The 26,262-nt window shown below is 39.0% G+C and overlaps 1 protein-coding gene across 1 annotated transcript in view; it reads left to right on the forward strand.

Annotated features, from left to right (window-relative positions):
* Window positions 1-11,425: 11,425 nt before the first annotated feature.
* Window positions 11,426-26,262, forward strand: part of ERCC4 (ERCC excision repair 4, endonuclease catalytic subunit) — a 50,440-nt gene continuing 35,603 nt past the window's right edge. Inside the window, exons 1-4 of the mRNA XM_043977427.1 lie at window positions 11,426-11,794; window positions 13,541-13,721; window positions 17,086-17,281; window positions 18,049-18,256. Coding sequence (XP_043833362.1) covers window positions 11,621-11,794; window positions 13,541-13,721; window positions 17,086-17,281; window positions 18,049-18,256 — 759 coding nt within the window. The 5' untranslated portion in view covers window positions 11,426-11,620. The remainder of the gene's footprint in view (window positions 11,795-13,540; window positions 13,722-17,085; window positions 17,282-18,048; window positions 18,257-26,262) is intronic.

The following is a 26,262-nucleotide window of genomic DNA, read 5'->3' on the forward strand; positions in this document are numbered from 1 at the left end:
TCTTTCCAATGTCTAACCAGAAATCAAAGTTCTGGTGTTGAGTCATCCATCTTACACAAGGATTCATTTACTCTTTCCCTCTGTTATCATGCATACCATTACCAGAGTATTCCTCTTAATAATAGAAGAATGAAGCATTTTTCTTAATAGGAAGATCTAATTGCACCACTCTCCCCAAAAATTTTTAGGATCTCCCCATGGTCAACTGAAAAAAAAAATACCAACTCCTTATTCTGGCATTCCCTGCCTATAATGTCTTCTTTTCTCCTCATCAAAAAGCTAAACAAGTTGTTGTATATGATTGTGATGTAATATTATTGTGCTATAAGAAATAACAGCAAACAGGGCCTGTGGAGAATTACTACCTGCTGAGAGCTGAAAGGAGATAACTAAAATAGAAAGCAGTCAGCAACAAGGAGCAGCAAACCTCAACTTTTCCCTTGCTAATGTTCCACCAACAAAAGTTTTATAAATTAAGGACACTTATACAGGCCTCTGGTGGGGACTGTTAGGGGCAGAGTGTGACTTAACACAGTTTGTGCTTGGATTCAAATACTTTATGTGTCCATTCATTTATTTGTGTGGTTTTTTAAGTATGTTTTAAGCCTTGTAAACCTCAGTGTTCATAAGGGGTACTGGTGACAACCCTTGGAGAAGAGTGTAAGATTGCATCATTCAAATTCAACATGTTACTTTCAAAGCTGGAAAAAAAATCTAATTGGCAAATGTTTAACAAAATAAATAAGAATGCAACATTTTTTAATTAAAAGAAGATTCTGACATTCTCTGGTTCCAACTGGGTATGGAGCAACAAGCCAAACAAATGAAAAGTTCCCAGGATATACCTGGGTCTTACATACTAGAAAGGTAGTCTCTGACAGAAAGAATACATAGTATATATCTTATTCTCTCTACTAGATTATAAACTACAATTTCCCCTGCACCTAGGACAGTGTATTGTCTACATGGTAAAAACTAATAAAATTTTTTGAGTTACTGAATTATCTAAACTGCCAAGCTAGACAAGATAACACATATGAAGTGGTCTTTAATTTAACAAAAAAGAACTACTCAACCCCTTTTCCCTGTTGGCAGTATTGTGCTCAGTTTATTTTTCCCCAGGTAAGAAACTGGAAAGAATATAGCAAAAATGTGAAGAAGCATAACAAAGCTTGTCTAACTAAAGTATTATTTCTCCCATGGGAAGACCCATGGCTTTCTGCAGATCAGTAACAAAAAAGGTTAATTGCAACACATACAAAAATTGTTATCAGTTTTTAAGAAAGACTTTTGTCATGACGCAGATGAGTAAGTAATTGACTTTCATTCTCAATTTCTTGCTTGCATCTTTTCTCTCTCCTGGTATTGGTTAATAGCTTGTCAAAAAGTAGAAATAAAAAAAATTCATGTCATCAAAAGCACATATTTCCAAGAGAAAGATTGGTTTTAAAGATGAAAATTTCCTTTGCCTCTATGATTGATAATTACTTATCCAGATAATAAGTCTATTCTCAATTGACTTATAATGCAACATTGCTATGCAGGTGATTTCATTTTCAAAGGATTAATGTAAGTGATCTACTATCAGGGCAATTAAAAAATATATATAAATATATTTCTTGAAAAGAATGGAAAAAAGGTGGTGCATTTTTGTAATCACAAGGAAATAGCATGAACCGAAAAGCCTAACAGAGTAGATTTTTTTAAATGATGTAAGCAAAAATTAAGTCTGATAATTTATTTTTATACTGACCCTTGGAAATGTTCCCCAGTGCAATTCTGTTTGGAGCTTGAAAAAATGTTGTTTGTCACATTTTTTAAACTGAATCTCAAGTATTAATTGGTGAAGATAGGCTCTAAACCAGGCAAGTATACAAGAATCCAGGACAAACAAAATAGCTCAAAAACAGTTCAAAGGAGACCACAAACAAGAGGTTCTCCTCCCCCACAAAGTCTGCAGCACTGCTTTGGATAACTACATTTCCACCGACCCTCTCCCTTAACTATAACCCTGAGCTACTAAAGGTTTCTATTCCCAAAACCATTGTAATAGGCCCCTAGTTCTTCCTAGGAACTTCACCTTCACCCACAAAATTCCCCCTTACCATCAAAACATAATCAGCCATTTTAACTGTGCCTATTATTTTATTATTAAACCATTTTACACTGCTTTTCACATTGAAGGCATGTAATAAATTTGAATTGAATTCAATAACTATAGTTCAAGGGAACCAAGGAGTACAAACTAGGGATATGTTCAAATAAGGTATTATTACTACACAGTATCAAGTTACTCTAATAAGGTTGTTTTGTTTTGGGTTTTTTTTTTGTTTTTTGGTTTTGGGGGGGGGCTTGGGGGTTTTTTGCGGGACAATGAGGGTTAAGTGACTCGCCCAGGGTCACACAGCTGGTAAGTGTCAAGTGTCAAGTGTCTGAGGCTGCCTTTGAACTCAGGTCCTCCTGAATCCAGGGCCAGTGCTTTATCCACTGCACCACCTAGTTGTCCCTCTAATAAGGTTTTAAAACAGATTCACAAATACATAAGATTTTTCCAGGCCAGTTCCTAAGAGAAATACAATTCTGCTGTGACTATTTTTAATTGTATAGATACCAACAAACAATGGATAAAAGCATAAAAGCAAACTCTTTTCTTATCCTCCGTTCCTAGGATAATTTTTTTTTAACCAGTCCTCTGAGTTCATTTTTATAGGGAGCTTCTGATGAGGCACTTCCTCTGCCAATGCAGATCAATATACTCTTGGCAATTTACAGTCAAAGATAAACATACAGCAGTTGGTGGCAACAATAGGTAGAGCAGTAGGGCTAAGAGTCAGGAAGACCTGAGTTCAAATCTATCTTCAGATGCTTACTAACTGCATAACCCTGAGGAAGTCACATAATTTGTCTGCCTCAGTTTCCCCTGCTGTAAAAGGGAAATAATAATAGCACCTGTTTCCTGGGGTTGTTGTGAGGATCAACTGAAATAATTTTGCAAAGTGCTTTACAAACCTTTAAAGTGCTACACAAAGGCTGTGTAATCTTAGAGAGTTTTCTGGCACAGAGAAGTTGTCTCTTACCCACTGTCACACAGCTACTAGGTATTAGAGGAAGAGCCTTCCTAATTCCCAGGCTGGTTCTCTATCCATTATGCTATACTGCCTATTTTTGAAAATTATTCCAAAAAACTTAAAATTATTGACTATCGTCTTCTCTTTTTTTATCAGAATACAAGTAAGTGCATTTTTTTAAGGAAAAAGAAAAAACAATGGACAAGTTAATGTTTTCTAATGATCCCAAGAAAGGGAGATATGGAAATGTAGTACTGAGCTCCATGTCATCCAGTTGGGCTAACAACAGCGAGGCAAAGGAGGGGAAAGCACTTGTAAAGAAATTTGAACTGGGGCAGCTAGGTGGCGCAGTAGATAGAGCACCAGCCCTGGAGTCAGAAGGACCTGAGTTCAAATCTGACCTCAGAAAGACACTTGACACTTACTAGCTGTGTGACCCTAGGCAAGTCACTTAACCCCAATTGCCTCACCAAAAAAAAAAAGAAAGAAAGAAAAGAAGAAATTTGAACCCACAGAAACCACAAAGTTCACATGACTTCAAGCAAAATAGTTTTGACTTGGGAGCAAGGTGTAAACCTGAAACCTTGAAAGAAAGGATTTTACTCTCAAGTAAAGGAGGAAGATGAGATAAATAACTATTATTTAGGATTGGGAATGGAAATCAGGATGAACTGGGTTTTCTTTCAACTCCATATGATTTCTGTGTCTGTCTGTCTATGTTGTGTATATAAGGAAGTTGCAGGTATAGAAAGGGAGAAAATGGAGGCTATCACAGCTTTGGAGATGTAGAAATTATTGTGGGGTTTTTTCTAGGACGATTTAAGCGGCCTGACCTCAATTTAATCCAACAAGTATTATTAATCAACCTGTATAAGGCACTATGCTTGATGATGGGAATACAAAGACAAATTTTTTAAAATACACAAACTCAGGGAGCTTAGATTCTACTGGAGGGAAGACATGTAAACAGATAATTCTAGAAATGATCATTTTAGGAGGAGTATGAAAACACTGATCACAAAGCAGATAAGGATAAGTAATTATTAATCATTTTCTATAAGGAAAGGTATATGGGTTAAGCCTTAAATGTAGTTAAGAATTCCAAGAAGGGAGTTAATAATATACTCCAAGAAGGGAACATAATCTGGGCAAAGGTATAAAGATGGAGGACAAGGTTCAAGGTATAGCAGAGGCCAGTTTTGCTAATTCATGAAGGAGAGCAATGTACAATAATCATAGAAAGGTAGGTTGGATTTCCTCTAACCCAGAGTTCCTACTACAGAGCCACGGCAGCAGTTTTTGTGAAAGCAAAAATCTGGAAACAAAATGGATGCCAATTAATGGAGAATGGTTGAAAAAAAAATTGTAGTATACAAATACAATAGGATATTTTTGTAACATAAAAACAAGTGAGTATGTGAGTATTTCAGATAACTATGAAGAGGTGTGTATAAATTGATACAGATTAAAATAATGCAAAATCATGAAAAAATATACATACACAAACTATAATAATGTAAAGGTAAAGAACATCAAAAGCAAGCCAAATACTGCATAATTATAACCATCAATCTTGGCCTCTGGAGAAAATATGAGAAAATGCTCTTGTTAGAGAATTGGAGGAATTTGGGTGCAGAATATAATACAACACAATATAATGCAATATCAGAAACAATAATAATGTCTATGGGGTTTCCTTGACTTCTGCTTTGTTATAAAGGAAGGCTCATTATAGGAAAGGAAGGGGGTTAGCAATGGAGAATATCCCAAAATGACTGTGATGTAAAAACAAAAGGCATCAATAAAACATTTTAAAAGAAAGAAAGAGATGTCATGTAATGTTAAAACTAGATTGTGAAGATTTTGGGGGGTTTGGGCAGGGGGGGGCAATGAGGATTAAGTGACTTGCCCAGGGTCACACAGCTAGTGTCAAGTGTCTGAGGATGGATTTGAACTCAGGTCCTCCTGAATCCAGGGCTGGTGCTTTATCCACTGTGCCACCTAGCTGCCCCCCTACCTATGATTCTTAAGCAGGGGCATAAAATGGTCAAAGGGGCTTCAGTAGGACTATTTTGACAACTGTATGGAGGATGGATTGGAAAGTAGAGACTGAAAACTGGCAGTCTAATCAGGAAAGAATTGCAATTGCAGAGGTGAGAGATAATGAAAATCTGAAGTTAGGGTGGTGGCTATGTAGGTAGAATAAAGGGAACAGATGAGAGAGGAGTTATGAAGGTAAAAATGACAGCCCTTAGCATCTGAATAGATATAGAAGGGTGAGAGAGAATCAAGGGTGACTCCTAGGTTAGGGTCCAAGGTAAGTGGAAGGATAACAAGGTTGTTTAGAGAAGATGAGTTCCATTTTGACACGTTGAATTTGAGGGTAAGGCACCTATTATTTGCCAAGTACTATGCTAAACACTTTACAAATATTATCTCATTTGATCTTCGGGACATTCCTAAGAGGTAGATGATTTTTTATGATGCTCATTTTACAATATCCGATAAGTAGTTGGTAATGAGAGACTGGACATAGAGACACTGAAGTCATCTGCATAGAGATAATAACTGAGCCCATGAGAGCTTATGAATTAGCCAAGACAAAGGATATATAGAGAAAGAAATTAAGAGTTCCTAGGACAAGGCCTTTAGCAATACCTACATTAAACGATAGAACATGGATAATGATCCAGCAAAGGACATTGAGAAGAAATGTTCAGAGATCTTGGAGGGAAACCAAAAGAAGGGAAAACAATTTTACCAAAACACTGAGAGAAGAAAGTATTCAGGAGATGGTCAACACTATCATATGCTGCAGAACTATAAAGACTATCCAGACAACTCATACCCCATATCCCATTCACCCAACCACCAGGAAACAAGGTACAGTGCCAGCATCCACCTCTACAGGAAAGGGTATAAAAAAAAAAATCAGGGGGCAGCTAGGTGGCGCAGTGGATAGAGCACTGGCCCTGGATTCAGGAGGACCTGAGTTCAAATCCGGCCTCAGACACTTGACACTTACTAGCTGTGTGACCCTGGGCAAGTCACTTAACCCCCATTGCCCTGCAAAAAATAATAATAATAATAATCAGTTGCCTTATTGTTCCATTCACAATACCTCTCACTCTTTTATGGATTCAATTATCATTTTCTATAAACACAAGTCCCAGATTTACATAGATAATCCCAGTCTCTCTCTTGAACTATAGTACTTCATAAACAACTTGGATATCCCTTCTTCTAAATGTTCCTAATTACTGTTCAGAGTGCTACCATCCTCCCAGTCACTCCTAGGCCCTTGGTGTCATCCTCAACTCCTCTCTCTGGCAGATGCCACTATCCAATCCACTGGCAAATTTTTATCATTTCTACCTTCAAAATATCTCATTTATATTTTCCCTTCTCTCCACTAACACAACCACCACCCCTGCCTCATCACCTCACGCCTGGACTATTGTAATAGACTACTGATTGGTCTCCCTGCATCAACTCTCCTCACTCTAATCCATCCTTCACTCAGCTGTTAAACTGATTTTCCTAAAGCACCAGTCAGACAATGTGACCCTCTCGCCTTTCCCCATGACCCCCATTCAATAACCCCCAATTTCTCCCTACTGCCTCCAAAATCAAATAGAAAATTCTGTGTTTGGCATTTAAAACCCTTTACCACCTTGTTCCTTCCTACCATGGGGGTAAAATAGGAACCACAACTTTTTGGTGACAACTTGATGTATTTACAGTATAGAAATTCTCCCAACCACATGGTGGCCTAATATTAGAATGTTCTCAACCTGTATTCAAGGACATGGTAAAGAGAAAGGTTTGAGCCACTGCTATAACAACTACTTGCTATACTTGCATAAGAAATCCTGCAATTTTGTTTAAAACGATTTTTTACAATTGTAAAAAAGGATTTGGTCTCTTTCCCTTGTCTCCTGGCCTTGAACAGGGAATGTTCTCTTACTTTGCTAATAAATCCTGCCAGTTGCCTTCCAAATACTCCCCTTTTTCTCCCTTGATTGATCCCTCTCTTTCTCTGCCCCTCCTTCTCCTGGGAAAAGCTTTACTTAATCTATCCTAAATTGCTGCAGAATGCCAATGATTGGCTGTGTACTCTTTGTTCTTGTTTTTGTTTTTTTGTGGGGCAATGGGGGTTAAGTGACTTGCCCAGGGTCACACAGCTAGTAAGTGTCAAGTATCTGAGGCCGGATTTGAACTCAAGTCCTCCTGAATCCAGGGCCAGTGCTTTATCCACTGTGCCACCTAGCCACCCCCGATTGGCTGTGTACTCTTAACAGAACTGAAAGGTTATAACAACTAAATCGGTACCCCAGAAATCTCAATTTGCTATTAGCAAGTGTAGATTTCTTAGCATCTTAATAAATCTCTTTCATTTCAGTCTGGCCTCCTTATCTTTGACATTCATTGGTCCCTCACTGATAGGTATGCCTTTTCCAAGAGGTTGAGAGAATTCCCCAACACTACCTTTTCATTCTTCTTATATTTTAATCCTCTCTTCCACATACTCTAGGAGACAGAAACATTATCTTTTCCTTTCACATGACATTCCCTCTTCCCACCATTCTATGCCTGTTCACTGGCTGTTCGCCCCCCCCCCCCCCCCCCCCCACGCCTACAGTGCTCTCTTTTCTCACCCTGGCTCCTAGCTTCTGGGACTTCTTCAGGACTCAGCTCAACTCCTACTGTCTTTGAAGGCCTTTTCCCAGTCCTACCAACTATTGTCCCTTTCAAAATTACTCTCCATACTTTATGTGTGTATGTGGTATATGGGGTATTCAGGGAGGACCAATACCTCTGGTGTGAGGACTTGCTGAGACCTTCACAGAGATGCTCATTCTTCTTTGATGTCTACCTCTCATCTGGATTTTCACCTGTGGCTCCAAGAAGCCTGTAAAACCCCATAAAACCAACTTAGCAAACAGGCTAAACCAGGTTGTAGGTCACCAAGGGACCAGTGAGTTAGGATGGTATCTGTCCCAAGCATATGGAAGACTTCCCTCAACAGAATGAGCACATGAGAACAATTAGTTTCAACAGCCATGAAGGTGGCTCTTGGTCAGACGCTGAAGATGCCAAGATCATCCATTACATCCCAGAGCCAGTTGTCCTGACTTTTGTCTTGCCACTGGACTTCAATTACTCTGGAAGAGTGAGGCTGACAAGGGAAAATTCCACCTTACTTAAATCCAATTCACATCAAGTCAAAACATCATAGGTGATGTCATTGGTCCTCTTTGAAAATGAAGGATGAACAACAATATGTGTGTATGTATAAATACATATCATATTTTCTTTGTATGTTCATCATTATTTGCCTGTTGTCTCCTCCATCAGAATGTGAGCTACTTCTGAGCAAGGACTGTGCTTTTGTCTGTCTTTCTTTGTATCTCCAGTGCCTAGCAGTGACTGTCCCACACACAATAAACCCTTTTAAAATGTTCATTGACTGAATCTCTAAACTAAATCTCCCTTCCCTAGTCATTGCTCCCATGTATGTATTATATCCTACAATAGTGAATATAAGTTTCTTGAGGGCAAGGACTGTCTCTCTTTTGTATTTCTGTCCCCAGTTCCTAGCAGATTGAAGACACTCAAAGCTAATAGATAAGCCAGAATAGATAAACCAGCCAAAGGTTCCGTTCCTTGAAGCTTTTTCTTGGTTTATAGTGACTGTCTGTCTGTGTTAACCTGAAGAATGTTATGTCTCTCCTTTCTCAACTGGGCCCTGAACTCTCTTAAACCGATGAACTTTTGAACTGCTAGATGAAGTCTAGGTCCTAGGCAAGACTCCAAGGTGGAGAGGAGAACTAGGAGAGAAAATCCCCTTCTTCTACTCTATTGCTTCCAGACCTCAGGGCTGGAAGATTCAGTCAAGAGAAGGCATCCTGGGATATGGCCAATTATTCCTCCCACACATTTCCCCCTAATGCCCAAGTCACTTTTCTAATTCAGTGAAGGAAATTGTCCACTTGTTTGACCTTAATAAAGAGATCAAGCACATTTTTTACATTTAAACCACGTGACTAGTATATTAAAACCTCATTTCCTGTTATCTGCCCTTTGCTTTCTATTTCACAAACCTGGTGAAGGGGAATACATTAATTAAATACCAACTATCCCCATACAAAATCATTCCCAATTCTCTCTTCCTTTACTCTAGTCTCAGATGAGGTGACTCTTCTCTTCCCTAAGGCCAACCCACTTGTCTCCTTGATCTCATCCTTTTCTGTTTTCTCCAGCATATGACCACCATAATCATTCTCTCTGTGTCTTCAGCCTGTATCTCTCTCTCTCTCTCTCTCTCTCTCTCTCTTTGCCTCTGTCTCTCACTCTCTCCATCTCTCCTTGTGTCTGTCTCTCATAAATCATTAATCTCTATCTACTAGTTCCTTCCCTGATGCCTATAAACATACACAGGTCTTCCGGATTCTAAAACAAAAACCCAAACACCCTATCGTTAGACCGTACTTTAAACGAGTTCAATATTTTCCTTTCACAGTCAAACTCCTAGAAAAGGCCCTATCCTTCACTTACTGTTCTCAAACTCATTATTTAACCCTTCACGATCTAGCTTTTGACCTCATTATCAACCAAAACTACTCTCTCCAAAGTTACCAACGATCCCTTAATTACCTAATCTGATGGCCTTTTTTGATTCTTTCTCAATTCTTCAGCATGTGGTAGTGCTGACTACCTTTTCTCTGTGCTCCTCAACCTCTTAGAATCTGGTGTTCCCTTTGAAAATTCTGTTGGTCACACTAACAGATGAAACTCTGATGCTTCCCCTCCACTCTCCCCCATCTGCTACTGCTCTGTGCCCCTCCTGCAATATATGCATGCACACACACACACACACACACACACACACACACACTGTTAAGAGCCTGGGGCACCTCAGAAATTTCCTGAGGGAACTCAAGGAACCTTCTCCTTGAGAAACTAAACCAAAGGACAGACACAGACACACCTAAAGAAGCCAGTCTCTACCCACCCTTTGGGAAAATAATCTCTTTAGGCATGGATGCTGCCTGAGTGGCACCAGGGGGACAGAGATCACTACAGAAGTCCTCTCATTCAAGCCTTCACTTGAGCTTTCCCCATCCCCAAAGGGAACTTTCCATTGTCAGATGGCGATCACCCCCTCCCCCAGCCCTAAATAAAGGCTGAGGTGATCACCCTATCTACCATCTATAAAAGCTATGGCCTTTCTCCTGCTCGAGGAGATATGTATCTCAGAGAACCAAGTCTCTGACCCATTTCCCCATGAGGGAGGGTGTAATTCCTTTTTTTTTTTTGCTGGGCAATGAGGGTTAAGTGAGTTTCCCAGGGTCACACAGCTAGCAAATGTCAAGTATCTGAAGCCGGATTTGAACTCAGGTCCTCCTGAATCCAGGGCCAGTGCTTTATCCACTGCCCCCTAGCTGCCCCCAGGGTGTAATTCCTTAAAGAGGAATACCTAAGGATTCCTGTGACATATATATATATATATATATACACACACACACACACGCACGTGTATATATATACACAGAGTGTATATAGTTTGTATATATACACTCCTCTTTATAGATGTATATGTATATACACACACACATATTTATGTGTGCATTTTTATGTGTATGTATGTGTGTGTGTATTTTGCCAGTCGTGGATCCTTGAAGTTGTGAAGTCCTTGGTTTAAGTCTTGTTTCTGATTGATCTTAAAAAGTCGTCCGTGGTATTATTAAATATTAAATAGCTTAAATGTCTAATGCAGTGGCGGGTGAAGAAAAAAGTATTATAGACTTAGAAATTAAATTTTCCAAAACACTAGGGTTCAAATATTACCAAAGATGTCCCTCTTGTGGCAAGGATGAGTTAGCACACGTTTGTTCGTTTTTTCTTTTAATCACTCATCTGAACGCAGCACTGATCAGGGGAGGGGGCGGCAAAAAAAAGAATAAATAAAATTAATACCAAGCCATCACCCTGGCAGCCGAACTAGAGAGCGCATCACAAATTCTAGCATCGTTGCATTTACAACCCTGCTTCACAACTGACCTGTCAATTACCGCTGTCTGGAGCGAGGCTCATCTACTTCTCTTTAACTTTAAAAAACAAATAAGCACATCTTGGTAGCTATCTTTCCTAATATGGGGTGGGCCAGACTTCCAACATGATTCAAAGGCAGGAGGGGTGATACTCATTGGTAGTAAGTGGAATTAAGCACCGTGAGGCGCCTGAGGAATCCGCGGAGCTCGGCCGCGTGGAGGTAGGCTCTAAGGGTTAAGGGAAGGAGGCGAAGGGCGGGTCAACAACAGAGGCTCTGGCTCCTCCCACTTCACCGGGGTCGCTGAGCCTGCGCTCAGGCGCTCTCGGCCTCGCTGCTTTGGGTCTATTTCGACTACGTTCGCCTCAGACTCGGCTCACCGGCTCAGGCAAACTTCGGAACTGGAAGAAGGTTCATCCTCGTGGGCACTCGGCTCTGGCACGCCCTTAGACCCGGAAGAATTACCCGGGAGTTCCGGTGCCGGCTGCTGTGGGCGGCCATGGCGCCGCTTCTGGAGTATGAACGACAGCTAGTGCTGGAGCTTTTGGAAACCGACGGGCTGGTGGTGTGTGCCCGCGGGCTCGGCGCCGACCGGCTCCTCTACCATTTTATCCGGCTGCACTGCCACCCAGGGTGCCTGGTGCTGGTGCTCAACACCCAGCCGACCGAGGAGGTCCGGGCCGGGAACCCCAGGGCTGTAGGGAGGTGGGGGAGGAGGAGGAGGTGGGGGAGGTGGGCGGGAGAGCCAGGGATGGAGAAAGCTGGGAGGGGGAGGGGAAGGGCGTCGTTTGCGGCAAGACCCTTGGGGGCGTGCGAGGGACGGGAAGACTCACCGGGGTGTGAGTGTAAGGGGGACGGGGAGAGCCAGAGGAGGGGAAGACCCATGGGATGTGGAGACCCATGGGAATGGGAAGGGGATGGGGAGACGCATGGAGGTGCAAACAAGTCCGTACACACAAGATATATACAGTATAAATAGGTGTCCTGTCAGAGGGAAGGCACAAGCACTAAGGGGGAACTAGGAAAAGACCCTTGTAGAAGATGCACTTTCAGGGAAGCCAGGAAGGCTGAGGGGAGGAGGGACGGCCAGGGCAAAGACGGAGCAGCAGGTAGGCCAGTTTTGTTATATTGTAGAGTATGTGAAGGGAAGTAAAGTGTTAGAAAGCGACTAGGTTGTGAAGGGCTGAAAATGCCAAACAGGATTTCATATTTGAGCTTGAAGGTAATAGGGAGCCACCAGAGTTTATTGAGTAGGAGGGTAACATGATCAGACGTGTACTGTAAGGAAATCAATCGCTTTACTAGGTGAATGGAAGATGGATTGAGTGGGGAGGTACTTGAAGCAGGGAAACCAAACAGAAGGCTCATTCAGGCGTTCATGCTTGAAGTGATGCTGGTCCTGCACCAGGGTGGCAGCTGTGTGAGTAGAGAGAAAATGAGATGAAAGTTGTTATTTAACAACAGGATTTGGTTATAGGGAGTAATTTCAAATGGAGGTTAGGATGATACCAAAGCTGCGAGCCTGGGACACTGGACAAATGGTGATGCATTGCACAGCAATAGAGAAATGTGGAAGAGTAGAGTACTTGGGGGAGAGAGGAGGGGAAGTAAGATGTCCAATAGACAATTCGTGATGTGGGACTGGAGCTCAGGAGACAGACTAGGACTGGATATGTAGGATCTGTAAATCAGTGCATGATGCAAATCTAGGTATAAAAGACTACTAAGGGGATCAACAATATTAAAGGTTTCAGGCAGGTCAAGAAGGATAAGGACTGAGTAAAGGCCATTAGATTTGACACTTAAGAAATCAGTTTAAGTTGAATTATAAGGTTGGAAGCCAAACTACAACAGCTTTAGAAGAGATATTTAGTGGAGGCAAATATTGTAAATGGCTTTCTCAAGAAGTTTAACCAATAAAAGGAGAGATATAGAATGATAACTGGGTCAGGTAAGGATTTTTAAGCATGTGGAAGAAGGGGTAATATTTGTAGGGAACAGGGAAGCAGCCAGTGTTTGGGGAGAGATTGAAGATTAGTGAGAATGATGCAGGGGCAAATTGCTGGAGAAGTCAGGATAGAATAGGATCAATGTAGAGTTTACCTTGGCAAGGAAACACTTTTGAACACATAATTTGTAAAGGGGAATAAGGTAAAATCAGTCTAGAAATAAGTCTGAGAAAGTAGGTTGGAGCCAGATCCTGAAGGGCTTTATATGCCAAACAGGAATCTGTATTTTATTTTTGAGGCCATAGGTTAATCACTGAAATTTCTTGCTTAGGAAAGTAGCATAAGAGTAGCATGCGTATATTCAGGTTTAATCATTTGTTCCTACAAAAGGTACCTTTTAATTTTAATATCTGTAGCCATTTTCAAAAATGTTCAGATTAAATAGTCTAATGAAATCTGATTTGATTTAGGAGTATTTTATCAATCAGCTGAAGTTAGAGGCAGTTGAACACCTTCCTCGACGTGTGACAAATGAAATTGCAAGTGGAAGTAGATATGAGGTTTATACCCAAGGTGGTGTTCTATTTGTAACAAGTCGAATTCTTGTGGTAGATTTCTTGACTGACAGAATTCCTTCAGATTTGATTACTGGTAAGAATGCATTTTAAGTGTTTTTTCCTTATAGTTTAAATATACAGCAAATAGACTTATTTGGCTATTTTTATTTATTTTTGTATGATAAACAGATTTTTAGCATTTAAAAATTCTCAGCTTTACTTGTCAAATGAAATTTCTGCCTACTGTCTTAAGAAAAATATTTTTCCTGCTTTAATAAGTTTAAGATTAAACTAATTGATTGACTCAACTGGTATTGAGAATAATGAATTTTGCTTTTAAACTAGAATGTATATTTAAAATTTTATTCCATACTAAATCATCTAGGTCTTTAGTAGATTAGAAATGGACTGTACGGAGCTATATTTTATACATTGTAACTCTTCGAACATAGTGTTTGCTAAAAGCTTTCATGGGTGCTAAATTTGAGCAAATGTTTTATTGACCTCTATATAAAAGAAACAAAAAAATTTTAGCAAGGTATTTTGATTTTTTTTCTTCTGTTTCTTTAATTTTTCCCCCCTGATTTTGGGTTTAAAAATAAAATGATGGTTTAGTTTATATTGCCACTAGATGTCAGTATTATTCTGACAGTGACTCATTGACAGAAGAATCTGGTTTGAACAGAGGCAACCAATCTGACTTAATGAAATGAGTTTGTTTTTACAGTACTTTAATTATGTAAGTTGTTGGTAGAATCCTTAAGAAATATGTTTAATGAATAAGAATAATTTGTAATCAGCATAGTAACTTTGCATATAGGGGATGTTGTAATGTTGAAGGCATATTTTTAACATTGTCCTACACTCTCATTTTGATTATTAATTTGACATTACGGGGGCAGCTAGGTGGCACAGTGGATAAAGCACCAGTCCTGGATTCAGGAGGACCTGAGTTCAAATCCGACCTCAGACGCTTGACACTTATTAGCTGTGTGGCCCTGGGCAAGTCACTTAACCCCCATTGCCTGCCAAAAAAAAAACAAAAACAAGCAAACAAAAAAATTTGACATTACCCATCACAAAGGGGCACTGAAGGCTAGTTGCTTTAGAGCTGTTTCTGTTAGTAAAACCTGGCTTCAAGTCTTGTCTCTGACATACAGTAGATGGGTGACTAGACAAGTCACTTAACCTCAGTGTCCCTAGGCAATTCCACAAGGCTATAAATTACCAGTGAGCAGTCAGTCTGAATTGATGAGGGAGTTGTAGTCAGTTCCAACAGGAGAGTTCTCTGTAAGTTTAACTCATCCTACCCCCTTGCTCTGCCCCCCTCCCACCCCCATGACAAAGGGATTGTATAATGGAGGAAATTTTCTCTTCTTTCCCTATTCAAATTTGTAAAATCTGAATTAATTCTGTTTTGTTAAACTTTCAGAAATGACAAAGTCAGAGACATTCCAAGAGTTTAAGTATCTTACATATAAAGTATAATGGTCTTCACAAGAAAGTGGAATTCATTATAATTATATATTATATAATTTAGAAAATATTGAAAAGAGTATTGGGGGTTACCTAGGCGGTGCAGTGGATAAAGCACTGGCCCTGGATTCAGGAGGACCTGAGTTCAAATTCGGCCTCAGACGTTTGACACTTACTAGCTGTGTGACCCTGGGCAAGTCACTTAACCCTCATTGCCCTGGGGGGGGGGGTAGAGTATTGGGCTAGGATTCCCAAAACCTAGATCCTAGTCTTAGCTCAAATTTGAGCAAGTCGTTTGTCCTCTGAGCCTGTTTCCTCAGCTATAAAATGGAGATAATAATACCTGCTCCAAAGGTTTGTCATGCCGGGGTGGGAGTGGGGATAAGCTCCCACTCTCTATAAAATGCTCCAATAGGGTGCATCTCAAATAGCCTCTGACAGCCAAAGCCCAACTTCTGGCCTTCTCGTGGTGGAACTGTTTCCACTAACAGGAGAAGGGGTAAAGGCAAGTCACTGGCACCTTAAAACCAGTCACTTCAGGCAGGTGGGGCTTGTTAGCCTTGGCAGGCAATCCACCTAGGGGAAGGAAACCCTGATTTTAAACCTCCACTGCCTTGTGGCTATAACCATATATGGGAAAGGCTTCGGGAGTTAACCCTGAGGAAAAATCAGGAGCCGGAGTCCCTTAGGCAGTTGGATGTTGGACATCACATCCCTCTGGCCACTCCTGAGGTGGCACTGGTGCCAAACTATTGGCTCTGCCTCTCCTTTGGATCTACCAATGTCGCAGAGAGGGAAAACCTGCTGCTGCATGGGCAACATCTTGTTTTCCATATTGATCCACCCAGGCCACCACCCTGGAGAGGACACTCCAGCTACTCCTCATGGGGTAGATACAACACGGGATGCAGCAGTTACTGGTTATAAGTCACTCAGGAGCTGTGGCTCCCGTATCGGGCTGCACAGCCACACTGTGGCCTGTGGCTCTTCAAGGCGCTGATCCATGGTCTTCCGTGACTGATGGAGGCCTACACACCTCAGAATTTTCAGGCCATTTTCCCCATGTCTTCACTTCTGTTTCCTCTCTCACTCATTCCACAACAATTCATAGTTTGGCTTCCAATTCATTACTTAGTTGAAATTGCTCTCTCCAAATTTACCAATGATCTTTTAAATGCCAAATCTGATAGTTTTTCCTCAGTCCTCATAAATCCTACTTGAGGTAGCGTGCTTGGAAATGCTTTGGAGACTGTAACTTACATAACTGTAAAGTGGTATTATATCTTTTTTTTTGTTTCTTTTTTTTGTAAGTTGTTTTTTAGTCATATCTAACTCCCATGATGCCTTTTGGAGTTTTCCTGACTCCAAGCAGGACTCTGTGCACTTTTTTTTTTTTAACTCAGTCATTAAATGCACATTATTGTTGTTGCTCAGTCATGCCCCACTCTTCATGACCCCATTTGAGGTTTCCTTGGCAAAGATACTGGAGTGGTTTGCCATTTCCTCCTCCAGCTCATTTTACAAATGGGGAAACTGAGGCAAACAGGGTTAAGTGACTTTCCCAGGGAGAGACACACACACACATACACATACACACATATGCACACACACCCTAGTAGGTGTCTGATGCTACATTTGAACTCTGATCTTCCTAACTCCAAGCCCAGCATTTTGTATCCACTGCACCACCTAGCTGCTTCAAAATATGCATAGCAAAAGTTATTCAAATGTTAAAATGATGTAATTAAACTCTCACTTAAAAATGTCTAAATAATTGGGTGGTTGTAATAAAAATGGCATCAATAAAAACTTCTACTTTATATTTATTTCTGTCTAGTATGACATATGACAAAAGGATTAGAGACCATTTAACTTTTCTTATATCCTGATTATGAAATACATTTAGTGGGGGAACAGAAATGAGCTTTCCAACCTCAATTTTTTATGTTGAGCTATAAAAATCTTTATTTTTTTCCTCTTAGGCATCTTGGTCTATAAAGCTCACAGAATCATTGACTCTTGTCAGGAAGCCTTTATCTTGCGTCTCTTTCGTCAGAAAAATAAACATGGTTTCATTAAAGCTTTCTCAGATAACGCAGTTGCCTTTGATACTGGCTTTTGTCATGTGGAAAGAGTAATGAGAAATCTTTTTGTAAGGAAGTTGTACCTGTGGCCAAGGTAAATTACCACATTATGTGGCATATTTTTTATGATCACTACTGTCTGTTATTATCATTTGTATAATAATCATTTTACATGTTAATTTTGCATGGTATTGGCACTGTTAAGTATGCCAACTGCACATAGAGATATGAATCTGTGGCTATAATACTTTGATAAGAGTTATAATACTTTGGTAACAGAGAGGGTTTGGTTGTCAGGTCTCTTCTATTTTCCACCAGAATTATTCCAGAGGTGGCTTGAGATCCTCTTTTAATTTTCTTTAAAACCTTCCATGGGACCTTCAGATATCTGGAGGTTGACATAGAGGAAAGTTTTAAACAAAGAAATTATAGATGTCTCTCCAGATTTAGAGGTTATTCAACAAGGCTTAGCAGGCAAGAACATTTTGGAAAATTTACATAAAGTGCATTCTAGAGGCAAGGGAACAAGGGTTCCAGTTTCAAACACTTTCACTGCTAATACTGATATGTATTTTATTTTAATTGTTCAGTATGCTATTTATGGAAAATTCCTATAACCTTTCTCTTTTGTTAGTTATGTCATTCTACCTGCATTCATAATCGTTTTATACGTTAGTGAGTCAACTAGCATATATTAAGTGTCTGCCTTGGGCCAGGCACTGTGCTAATCTTCTTTTGAAATACTTTTTCTTTAGCTTTTATTTTTAGAGCATTATTGAGTATTAAAATTGGAAGTTGTAATCTAAATGTTGTAGCTATTAAAATGCTAGTTTATACGTTTTAAAATGTTACTCTCCTTAGGTTTCATGTAGCAGTTAACTCATTTTTAGAACAGCACAAGCCTGAAGTAGTTGAAATACATGTTGCCATGACTCCTGCCATGCTTGCTATCCAGACAGCTATTCTGGACATTTTGAATGCATGTCTAAAGGAATTAAAGTGCTACAATCCATCTCTTGAAGTAGAAGATTTATCTTTAGAAAATGCTATTGGAAAACCTTTTGACAAGGTACTTTATTTTTACTTACAGTATACGTTGTATTGTCATTTTAAAGAATGTTAGATATTTTAATGCTTGAATTGTTCCTTTCAGGCATGTGTTGTTATCGTTCCAGAATTAATTTAGAAGCTATTTAAAATGTAGCTCTTTTAATATATTTGTAAACAAAACAAAGTAACAATATACTGAAATCCCATATATAAGAATGCTAGTATAGCAGTTTGGATTTTGGCAAGAATACTAATGATTTGGGGCAGCTAGGTTGGCTCAGTGAATAAAGCACCAGTCCTGGATTCAGGAGGACCTGAGTTCAAATTCAGCCTCAGACACTTGACACTTACTAGCTGTGTGACCCTGGGCAAGTCACTTAACCCTCATTGTCCTGCCAAAAAAATTTTTTTTAAAGATACTAATGATTTGTTTGTCCCCCAGTTTAAGTACTGAGAAGAAGAAATTATGGTGTTTTATTTTACAAAGTGGTATTTGCTTTTTAAAATCTGCATAGTTTAAATATGTGGAAGACAGGTAGGAGAGATATTACATTAGGGCAGCTTGATAACACTATATTCATCTCTTTTTTCACTTAATAAATAGATTTGGTGAGTTTTAATGTGGAGAAAAGTGATAGTGTTAAAATAACTGTGACTTGGTGAGAAAGTAATATTCAATTGATGGGATGTTTATTTTATATAGTAATTTTTAGTGAAACTAATAGAAGTGAATGTAATATTTTTCTACCTTTCAGGTATAATTTTTATAATTCATGTTAATCATAGGTTAATTTTAACTAAAACATGAGGTTTAGAATATTAAGCTATATAGCTCACTTTTTATTTCCTAGTTACTATATTTTCTTATATGTTGGTAGGGAAAATTATTTTTAATTCCTTTATTTGAGTAATCTATTTACCTTTGGAAGTAAATGTTTTGATAATGCAACTTCAACTCAGTATTCCTCTCTTTCAGCATATTTCATAGAAAGTCACTTAGCTGGGAAGTTTATATTACTTATGTTCTGTTTCCATGTGCTTCTTTGTCATTTAGTGCCTGCTAATAAAAAGTACATGTATTCTTTTCATCCAAGCTGTGGAAAATATGGAAAAACACAATTGATATATTTCTCTTTTGTGGGTTGAGTGGCTTTTTATCATCCCTCAAACTTGGAAAAGCTGAAGTGCTGTTTTAGGGAGCCTTTTTGTAATCAAGTCTATATATGGCCATAACTTGTCTTTTGGAGTTCTTCTAAAGAGGCGTATAACTGAAATGTTATTCCTGCCCAGTGTTCATTTATTTAAAAGCTAAAATAATGCCACGTAGCGACAGCAGTGGTAATGTTTTTGTAAAAGTTATATTAAACATTTTTTAGCAACATTAAAAGAATTTGTTTTTATATTGTGAATTCTTTTTATTAATATACACTAAACTAAAGCTTTGCATCCTTTAAAATAAGCATTTAGAAACAGGACATAGGTAAGCATTTTTATAAAGTGGCTTTCTACAAAATACTTAGAGAATCCCAGGAAAATAGCAGAGTAAGGAGTTACATAGAAATGCATCTACCCCCCTCTACAACAAATAACACAAGTTTGTTTTCATTTTAATTCGTAAAAGGGTAAAACATTAGAAATTAGTATGATAACAGATTTGGTAGACAGGTCACAAAAGGAAGATCAGGTATTTGTCTCAGTAAGGAAAGGGAAGGGTTGAACAAACAATTGGAATAATGGTAATAAAAGTAAATCTAAAGATCTTTGGAGGGGGAGGGAGAATTGGAAGGAGGAAGCAAATACCTACTATGTGCTAAGCACGAGGAATGCAAAGAAAGGCAGAAACAGCTCCTGCTCTCAAGAAACTCAGTCTAATAGGAGAAACAACATACAAAGAACTATGTACAAACAAGATATATACAGGGTATATGTACATTTAAGATAATCTCTAAGATCCCTCTGAGGGAAAGCACTAACACTAAGGTGGATAGGAAAACTTTTCTTAAAGAAGGTAAGATTTTAGCTGGGAAGTAGGAAGAGAGTGGATTCAAATTAATATAAGCAAAACAAGGGACAGAGACTAATGTTAGCTTAAAAGAGGAGGTAAATTTATATTTCATATATGTATAATTTGATATTTTTTGGACCTATGATTTCAAAGGTATAGTGAACAGCTGGCATAGAATTGTCTCTTTCAATGAAGCTCTGCACCTTAGGTAGTCTTAGAGAGTTGCATGAGAGTACCAAGAGGATAAATAATTCTCCAGTCAAACAACCAGTCTGGGTCAAATAGGACTTGAACCCAAGTCTTCCTGACTCTATGGCCAACCCTGTTCCACTATGCCATGCTGCATATATTTATATAAGTACTTCCTGTAAGAAAATAAATTTAACAATTATAACCCTAATGTGAATGAAGTAAATTTCCCAAGAAATATAAAAAAGATTAGAAGTTAAGAAAGAAAACCAGCAATTTATTTCATAGAAGAAACATTTAATACCATGAAAACAAGGGGATAGAATAAAATCCATTATACTTTAGTTGACTTTTTTTATTTAGAATTTTAATATTTTCCCAAATTACATGTAAAAACAGATTTTAACATCAATTTTTAAAATGTTGTGTTCCAAAGTCTCTTCCTCCCTCCCTCCCCACCCCCCCTTAAGAACTCAAACAATCCAATATAAGTTATACATGCGTAGTCATACAAAATATTTCCACATTAGTCAGGTTGTGAAATTAAACAGACAAAAAAAAACTTTAGAAAAAGGAACTAACAAAATACATGCTTCTATCTGTATTCAGATACCATCAGTTCTTTGTCTATAGATGGATTGCATTTTTTATAAGTACTTCAGAGTTGTCTTAGATCATTGTATTGCTGAAAATAACTAAGTCATTCACAGTGGATCATTTTACAGTATTGCTGTTATTTTGTATATAGTACATTTCACTTTGCATCAGCTTATGTAAGTCTTTCCAGATGTTTCTGAAAGCATCCTGCTCATCATTTCTTATAGCACAATAGTTTTCCATCATAATCTCATCCCACAATTTGTTCAGCCATTCCCCAACTGATGGGCATCTCCCCAATTTTGAATTCAACTTTTTTTTTAATCTCTTTTAGGATACCAGCCTAGTAGTGGTATTACTATGTTGAACAGTATGCATGATTTTATAGCCCTTTGGCTATAGTTCTAAATTTCTCTACAGAATGTTTGAATCAGTTTACAACTTTACCAAGGGTGTATTAATGTCTCATTTTCCCCCATATACCCTACAACATTTATCATTTTCCTCTGCTGTCTTCTTATCCAATCCAGAGGGTATGAGGTAGTACCCAGAATTGTTTTGACCCGAATCTCTCCAATCAATAGTGAGTTAGAGCATTTTTTTTCATATGACTATTGGTAGCTTTGATTATTTCATCTGCAGACTTCATGTCTTTTGATCATCTATCAATTGGGAAATTTGACTCAGTTCTCTATGTGTTTGAGAACTAAGGCCTATCAGACAAACTTGCTTCAAAATTTTTTTCACAGTTACTTTGCTAATTGTATTTCCCTCCATCCTATTCTCTCCTTATGATAATTACTGTTTTCTATCTTCTTTCACTCTATCCCTCCTCAAAAGTATTTTGCTTCTGACTGCCCCCTCCCCCAATCTGCCCTCCCTTCTTTCACTCCTCCCCCTTATCCCCTTCCCCTCCTACTTTCCTTCAGGGTAAGATAGATTACTATACCCAATTGAGTGTGTATATTATTCCCTCTTTTAGCCAATTCTGATGAGAGTAAGGCTCACTTCCCAGTACCTCCCCAATCTTCCCCTCTACTCCATAAGCTTTTTCTTGCTTCTTTTATGTGAAATACTTTACCCCATTCCACCTCTTCCTTTCCCTTTCTCCCAGTGCATTCCTCTCACCCCTTAATTTTATTATTTTTAAGATATCCCTTCATATTCAACTCACACTTGTTCCCTGTCTAAATATACTCCATTCAGCTACCCTAATAATGAGAAACTTCTTATGAGTTACAAGTATCTTCTCATGTAAGAATGTAAACAGTTTAACCTTTTAATATCCCTTATGATTTCTTTTCCCTGTTTACCTTTTTATGCTTCTCTAGGGTCTTATATTTATTTGAGAGTCAAATTTTCTATTCAGTTCAGGTCTTTTCATCACAAATGCCTGAAAGTCCTCTCCTTTCATTGAATTCTCACTTTTTCCCCCGAAAGATTATACGCAGTTTTGCTGGCTACGATGATTCTTGGTTATAAACCTGGTTCCTTTGCCCTCTGGAATATCATATTTCAAGCCCTCAAATCCTTTAATATAGAAGCTGCTAGATCTTGTGTTATCCTAACTGACTCCACAATATGTGAATTATTTCTTTCTGGCTACTTGCAATATTTTCTCTTTGACCTGGGAGCTCTGGAATTTGGCTGTAAAATTCCTGGAAGTTTTCATTTTGGGATCTCTTTCAGGAGGTGATTGGTGGATGCTTTCAATTCCTATTTTACCTTCTACTTCTAGAATATCAGGGCAATTTTCCTTGACAATTTCTTGAAAGATGATATCTAAACTCTTTTTTTGATCATGGCTTTCAGGTAGTCCAATAATTTTCAGATTATCTCTCCTAGATCTATTTTCCAGGTCACTTGTTTTTCTAAAGAGATATTTCACATTGCCTTCTATTTTTTCATTCTTTTGGTTGTGCTTTATTGTGTCTTGATTTTTCATAAAGTCATTAACTTCCAATCCTAATTTTTAAGGAGTTCTTTTCTTAAGAGAACTTTTGTACCTTCTTTTACATTTGACCAATTTGGCTTTTCAAGCTGTTGACTTTTTTTTTTCATGATTTTCCTGCATCTCTCATTTCTATTTCCATTTTTTCTTCTTCCTCTCTTACCTTATTTTTTTTTTTGGTGGGACAATGAGGATTAAGTGACTTGCCCAGGGTCACACAGCTAGTAAGTGTCAAGTGTCTGAGACCGGATATGAACTCAGGTCCTCCTGAATCCAGGGCCGGTGCTTTATCTACTATACCACCTAGCTGCCCCATCTTACCTTATCTTCAGAGTCCTTTTTGAGCCCTTCTGTGGCCTGAGACCAATTCATATTTTTCTTGGAAGCTTTGGATGTAGGAATTCCGACTTTGCTATCTTCTTCTGAGGGTGCATTTTGATCTTCCTTGTCATCATAGAAACTTTCTGGGGTCAACATTTTTTTTTGTTTGCTCATTATCCCAGCCTACTTCTCCTTTTTAAAGCGGGGCACTGCTTCCAAGCTTCAGGGGGGTCCTACATAGTATGATTTAAGGAGAGGCATGTTCACCACTCCCCTGGCCTGTGCTTTGGTCTGCAAGCAACCACAGGCCTGCTTGCCTTCTAACCTGGAACAGAATCCTGCTGCACTGTGGCTGCAAGCTCTGGTATGCCTGCGCCCCTCTCCGACATGGGCTGCCACCCAGGCTTGTGACCTGGACCCAAGCACAGGCAAAATAACAGAGTCCCGCATCATCATCAGCAAAGAGACCCCTGTAAGCTCCCCCTGGCCTACTGCTTCACCCCCCTCAACATACATGGGCTGAGTTCCAGAAGCAGCCCATTCAGAAGCTCCCAAGGCCTGTTTCTCTGGGGCTGGGGCCAGGGCTGCATGGTGCAGCCACAAGGCTGTGCTCCACTCTCTCTCCAGTACAACAGACCTTTCCTGCTGTCCTTCTAAGCTGTCTTTGGCTGGAAAATTATCTCACCCTGTCCTTTCATAAGTTTTGCTGCTCCAGGAATTGTCTTATGGCATTATTTGAAGGTATTTGGAGGGGTCTTGGGGAGAGATCAGGGAAGTCACTGCCTTTCCTCTGCCATCTTGGCTCCACCTCTAGTTGACTTTTAAAAACACAGGATTTGGGGGCAGCTAGGTGGCACAGTGGATAGAGCACTGGCCCTGGAGTCAGGAGGACCTGAGTTCAAATCTGGCCTCAGACACTTGACACTTACTGGCTGTGTGACCCTGGGCAAGTCACTTAACCCCCATTGCCCCACAAAAACAACAACAACACAGGATTTGTCATTATGATCTCAGATTAGGAAATTTTAAAATTTAAATCAAGAAATGCTACATTATGTTTAAGGACCACATAGATAATTTTAAAATAATGCTATCAAGTGTATATGCAATAAATGACATAACAGATAAATTCATAAAAGAAGAGAGTTGCAAGAAGATTCTGATAATAATAGTAGAAGAATCTTAATGTCCCTCCTTCAGAGTTGGATAAATCCAACAGAAAATTAAACAAGTGTTAAGGGCTAAAATTCTAGCTAGTCTGTCTAAAATATCTAATGAGTGGTCGCCAATAAATTATAAGCTTTAGCAAGAGTTAGACCTTTAAGCGTTTATTAAGGAAAACAAGAATTTGGTAAAGAGAGAGAGAAAGGCCTAGATTCCTATCTATTAAAGGGAGAGCACATTTCTAGCTCCGCTCTCCACCAGAGTCCAAAGGAAAGAGAGTGAGACTGAGCGCCAGTCTCTTCCTTCCTCCTCCCACTAGCCCGCGTCAGGAAGTGACGCCAAAGAAAAGACTCCTGGTCTTGCCCTCAAAGACCTTCGCTTCATGGGCAGAACTCTTCTACAGTTAGTATCCAGCAGGTGGCGTTATTCCAATCGTTACAGTCCCCCCTGTTGTTCCTCAAGAAACAAAATGTTTCCTTGACGGAACAGTAAAAAGAATATAATAACTATTGCTAACTAATAATATGTGAACAACAATATAGAAAAGGAAGAGAGGAAAGTTTTGTCCAGAGGGGCGATTTTTTTTGTCCTCATGAACCGACGCTTTGACATTAGTCTTGCAAAGGGAGGGCCTCTGCAGAGAATACATGTTACAGATGGTGTATATTATAACAGAAAGAGAAAAAAACAACAAAAACAACAAATCAAAACTGTTCATTTAAAGTCTCTGAAAATCTTTTCTCAGATGTCCTCTAGGTGTAGTCGTGGAATGGAAGTCTTTTCAGGGGTTGATGTGTGGATGCTGGTAATCAGCCAGGAAATTTCCTACAAAATTGAGCTTAACACAACTTTAAAATAGCTTTGTCAGTAATCAAATCAAACAATGAAAGTTCTCAGAAACATATATAAGGGAATTCAGAATCTTGGTTGTTACACATGAAACATATAATAAAACAAAAATTGAAACATTCTTTAAAATTATAATATTACTATAGTCCCCCCTTATGGAGGGTAATTGAGAAGACAATTGCTGCAATATTAATTAATAAAAATAATTTTTATCTTTGTTTCATCACTTTTTGCATCATCTGCCTAATTATCCTCATGCCATTATGAGAAATTAGAAAATCTAATATAATTGGTAACAGGTGTCAAGGCCAAATTCAACACTGTTATTTATCATGACACCTGAGATAATTATGGGGGTTACCATAAAAGAACAGAGAAATGATGGGATATGAGCATTCCCACACTTGAGCAATATGTACTGTCCATGCAGTATGCCAGGCTTAAAATAGGTGGATGGAATATATGTCCATGCCACCGAACATATTGGAGGAAACTGAGTCAGACTTAATCGGATGCATGGAATTGAGATGTCCATGGCATCAGGCATATAGGAGGGAGCATAGAAGCCAGGTGTAGAAGTGAGATGGGTGGGATCAATACTTCCAGCCATCTGTACAATATTGTGTGGAAAAATAAAATAAAATATTAAACCAAGAGAATCCAACCTCAACATTAGTCAAAAGCCGTTCCCTCGGCCATACCTTGACTTCATGCATGTCTCCCCTCATGTGACAGTTCAGTGTCTGCTCTTGCATGTATTCCTCTTGTGATTGGATGGCATCTTGGCCAACTGGCATCTGATAACTCAGAATAAAGGCAATTAATGTCTTAAATGATAAATTCCCATAATCCAAGTCTCATATGGATTTAAAAATTGAGGATAATAAATGATTGCAAAAAATGTGAATACATCTTGACTCAGAACACAATATATAATTATGCAACAATT

This window comes from Dromiciops gliroides, chromosome 1, assembly GCF_019393635.1.
Source record: "Dromiciops gliroides isolate mDroGli1 chromosome 1, mDroGli1.pri, whole genome shotgun sequence".
In the NCBI taxonomy this organism is placed as follows: domain Eukaryota; kingdom Metazoa; phylum Chordata; class Mammalia; order Microbiotheria; family Microbiotheriidae; genus Dromiciops; species Dromiciops gliroides.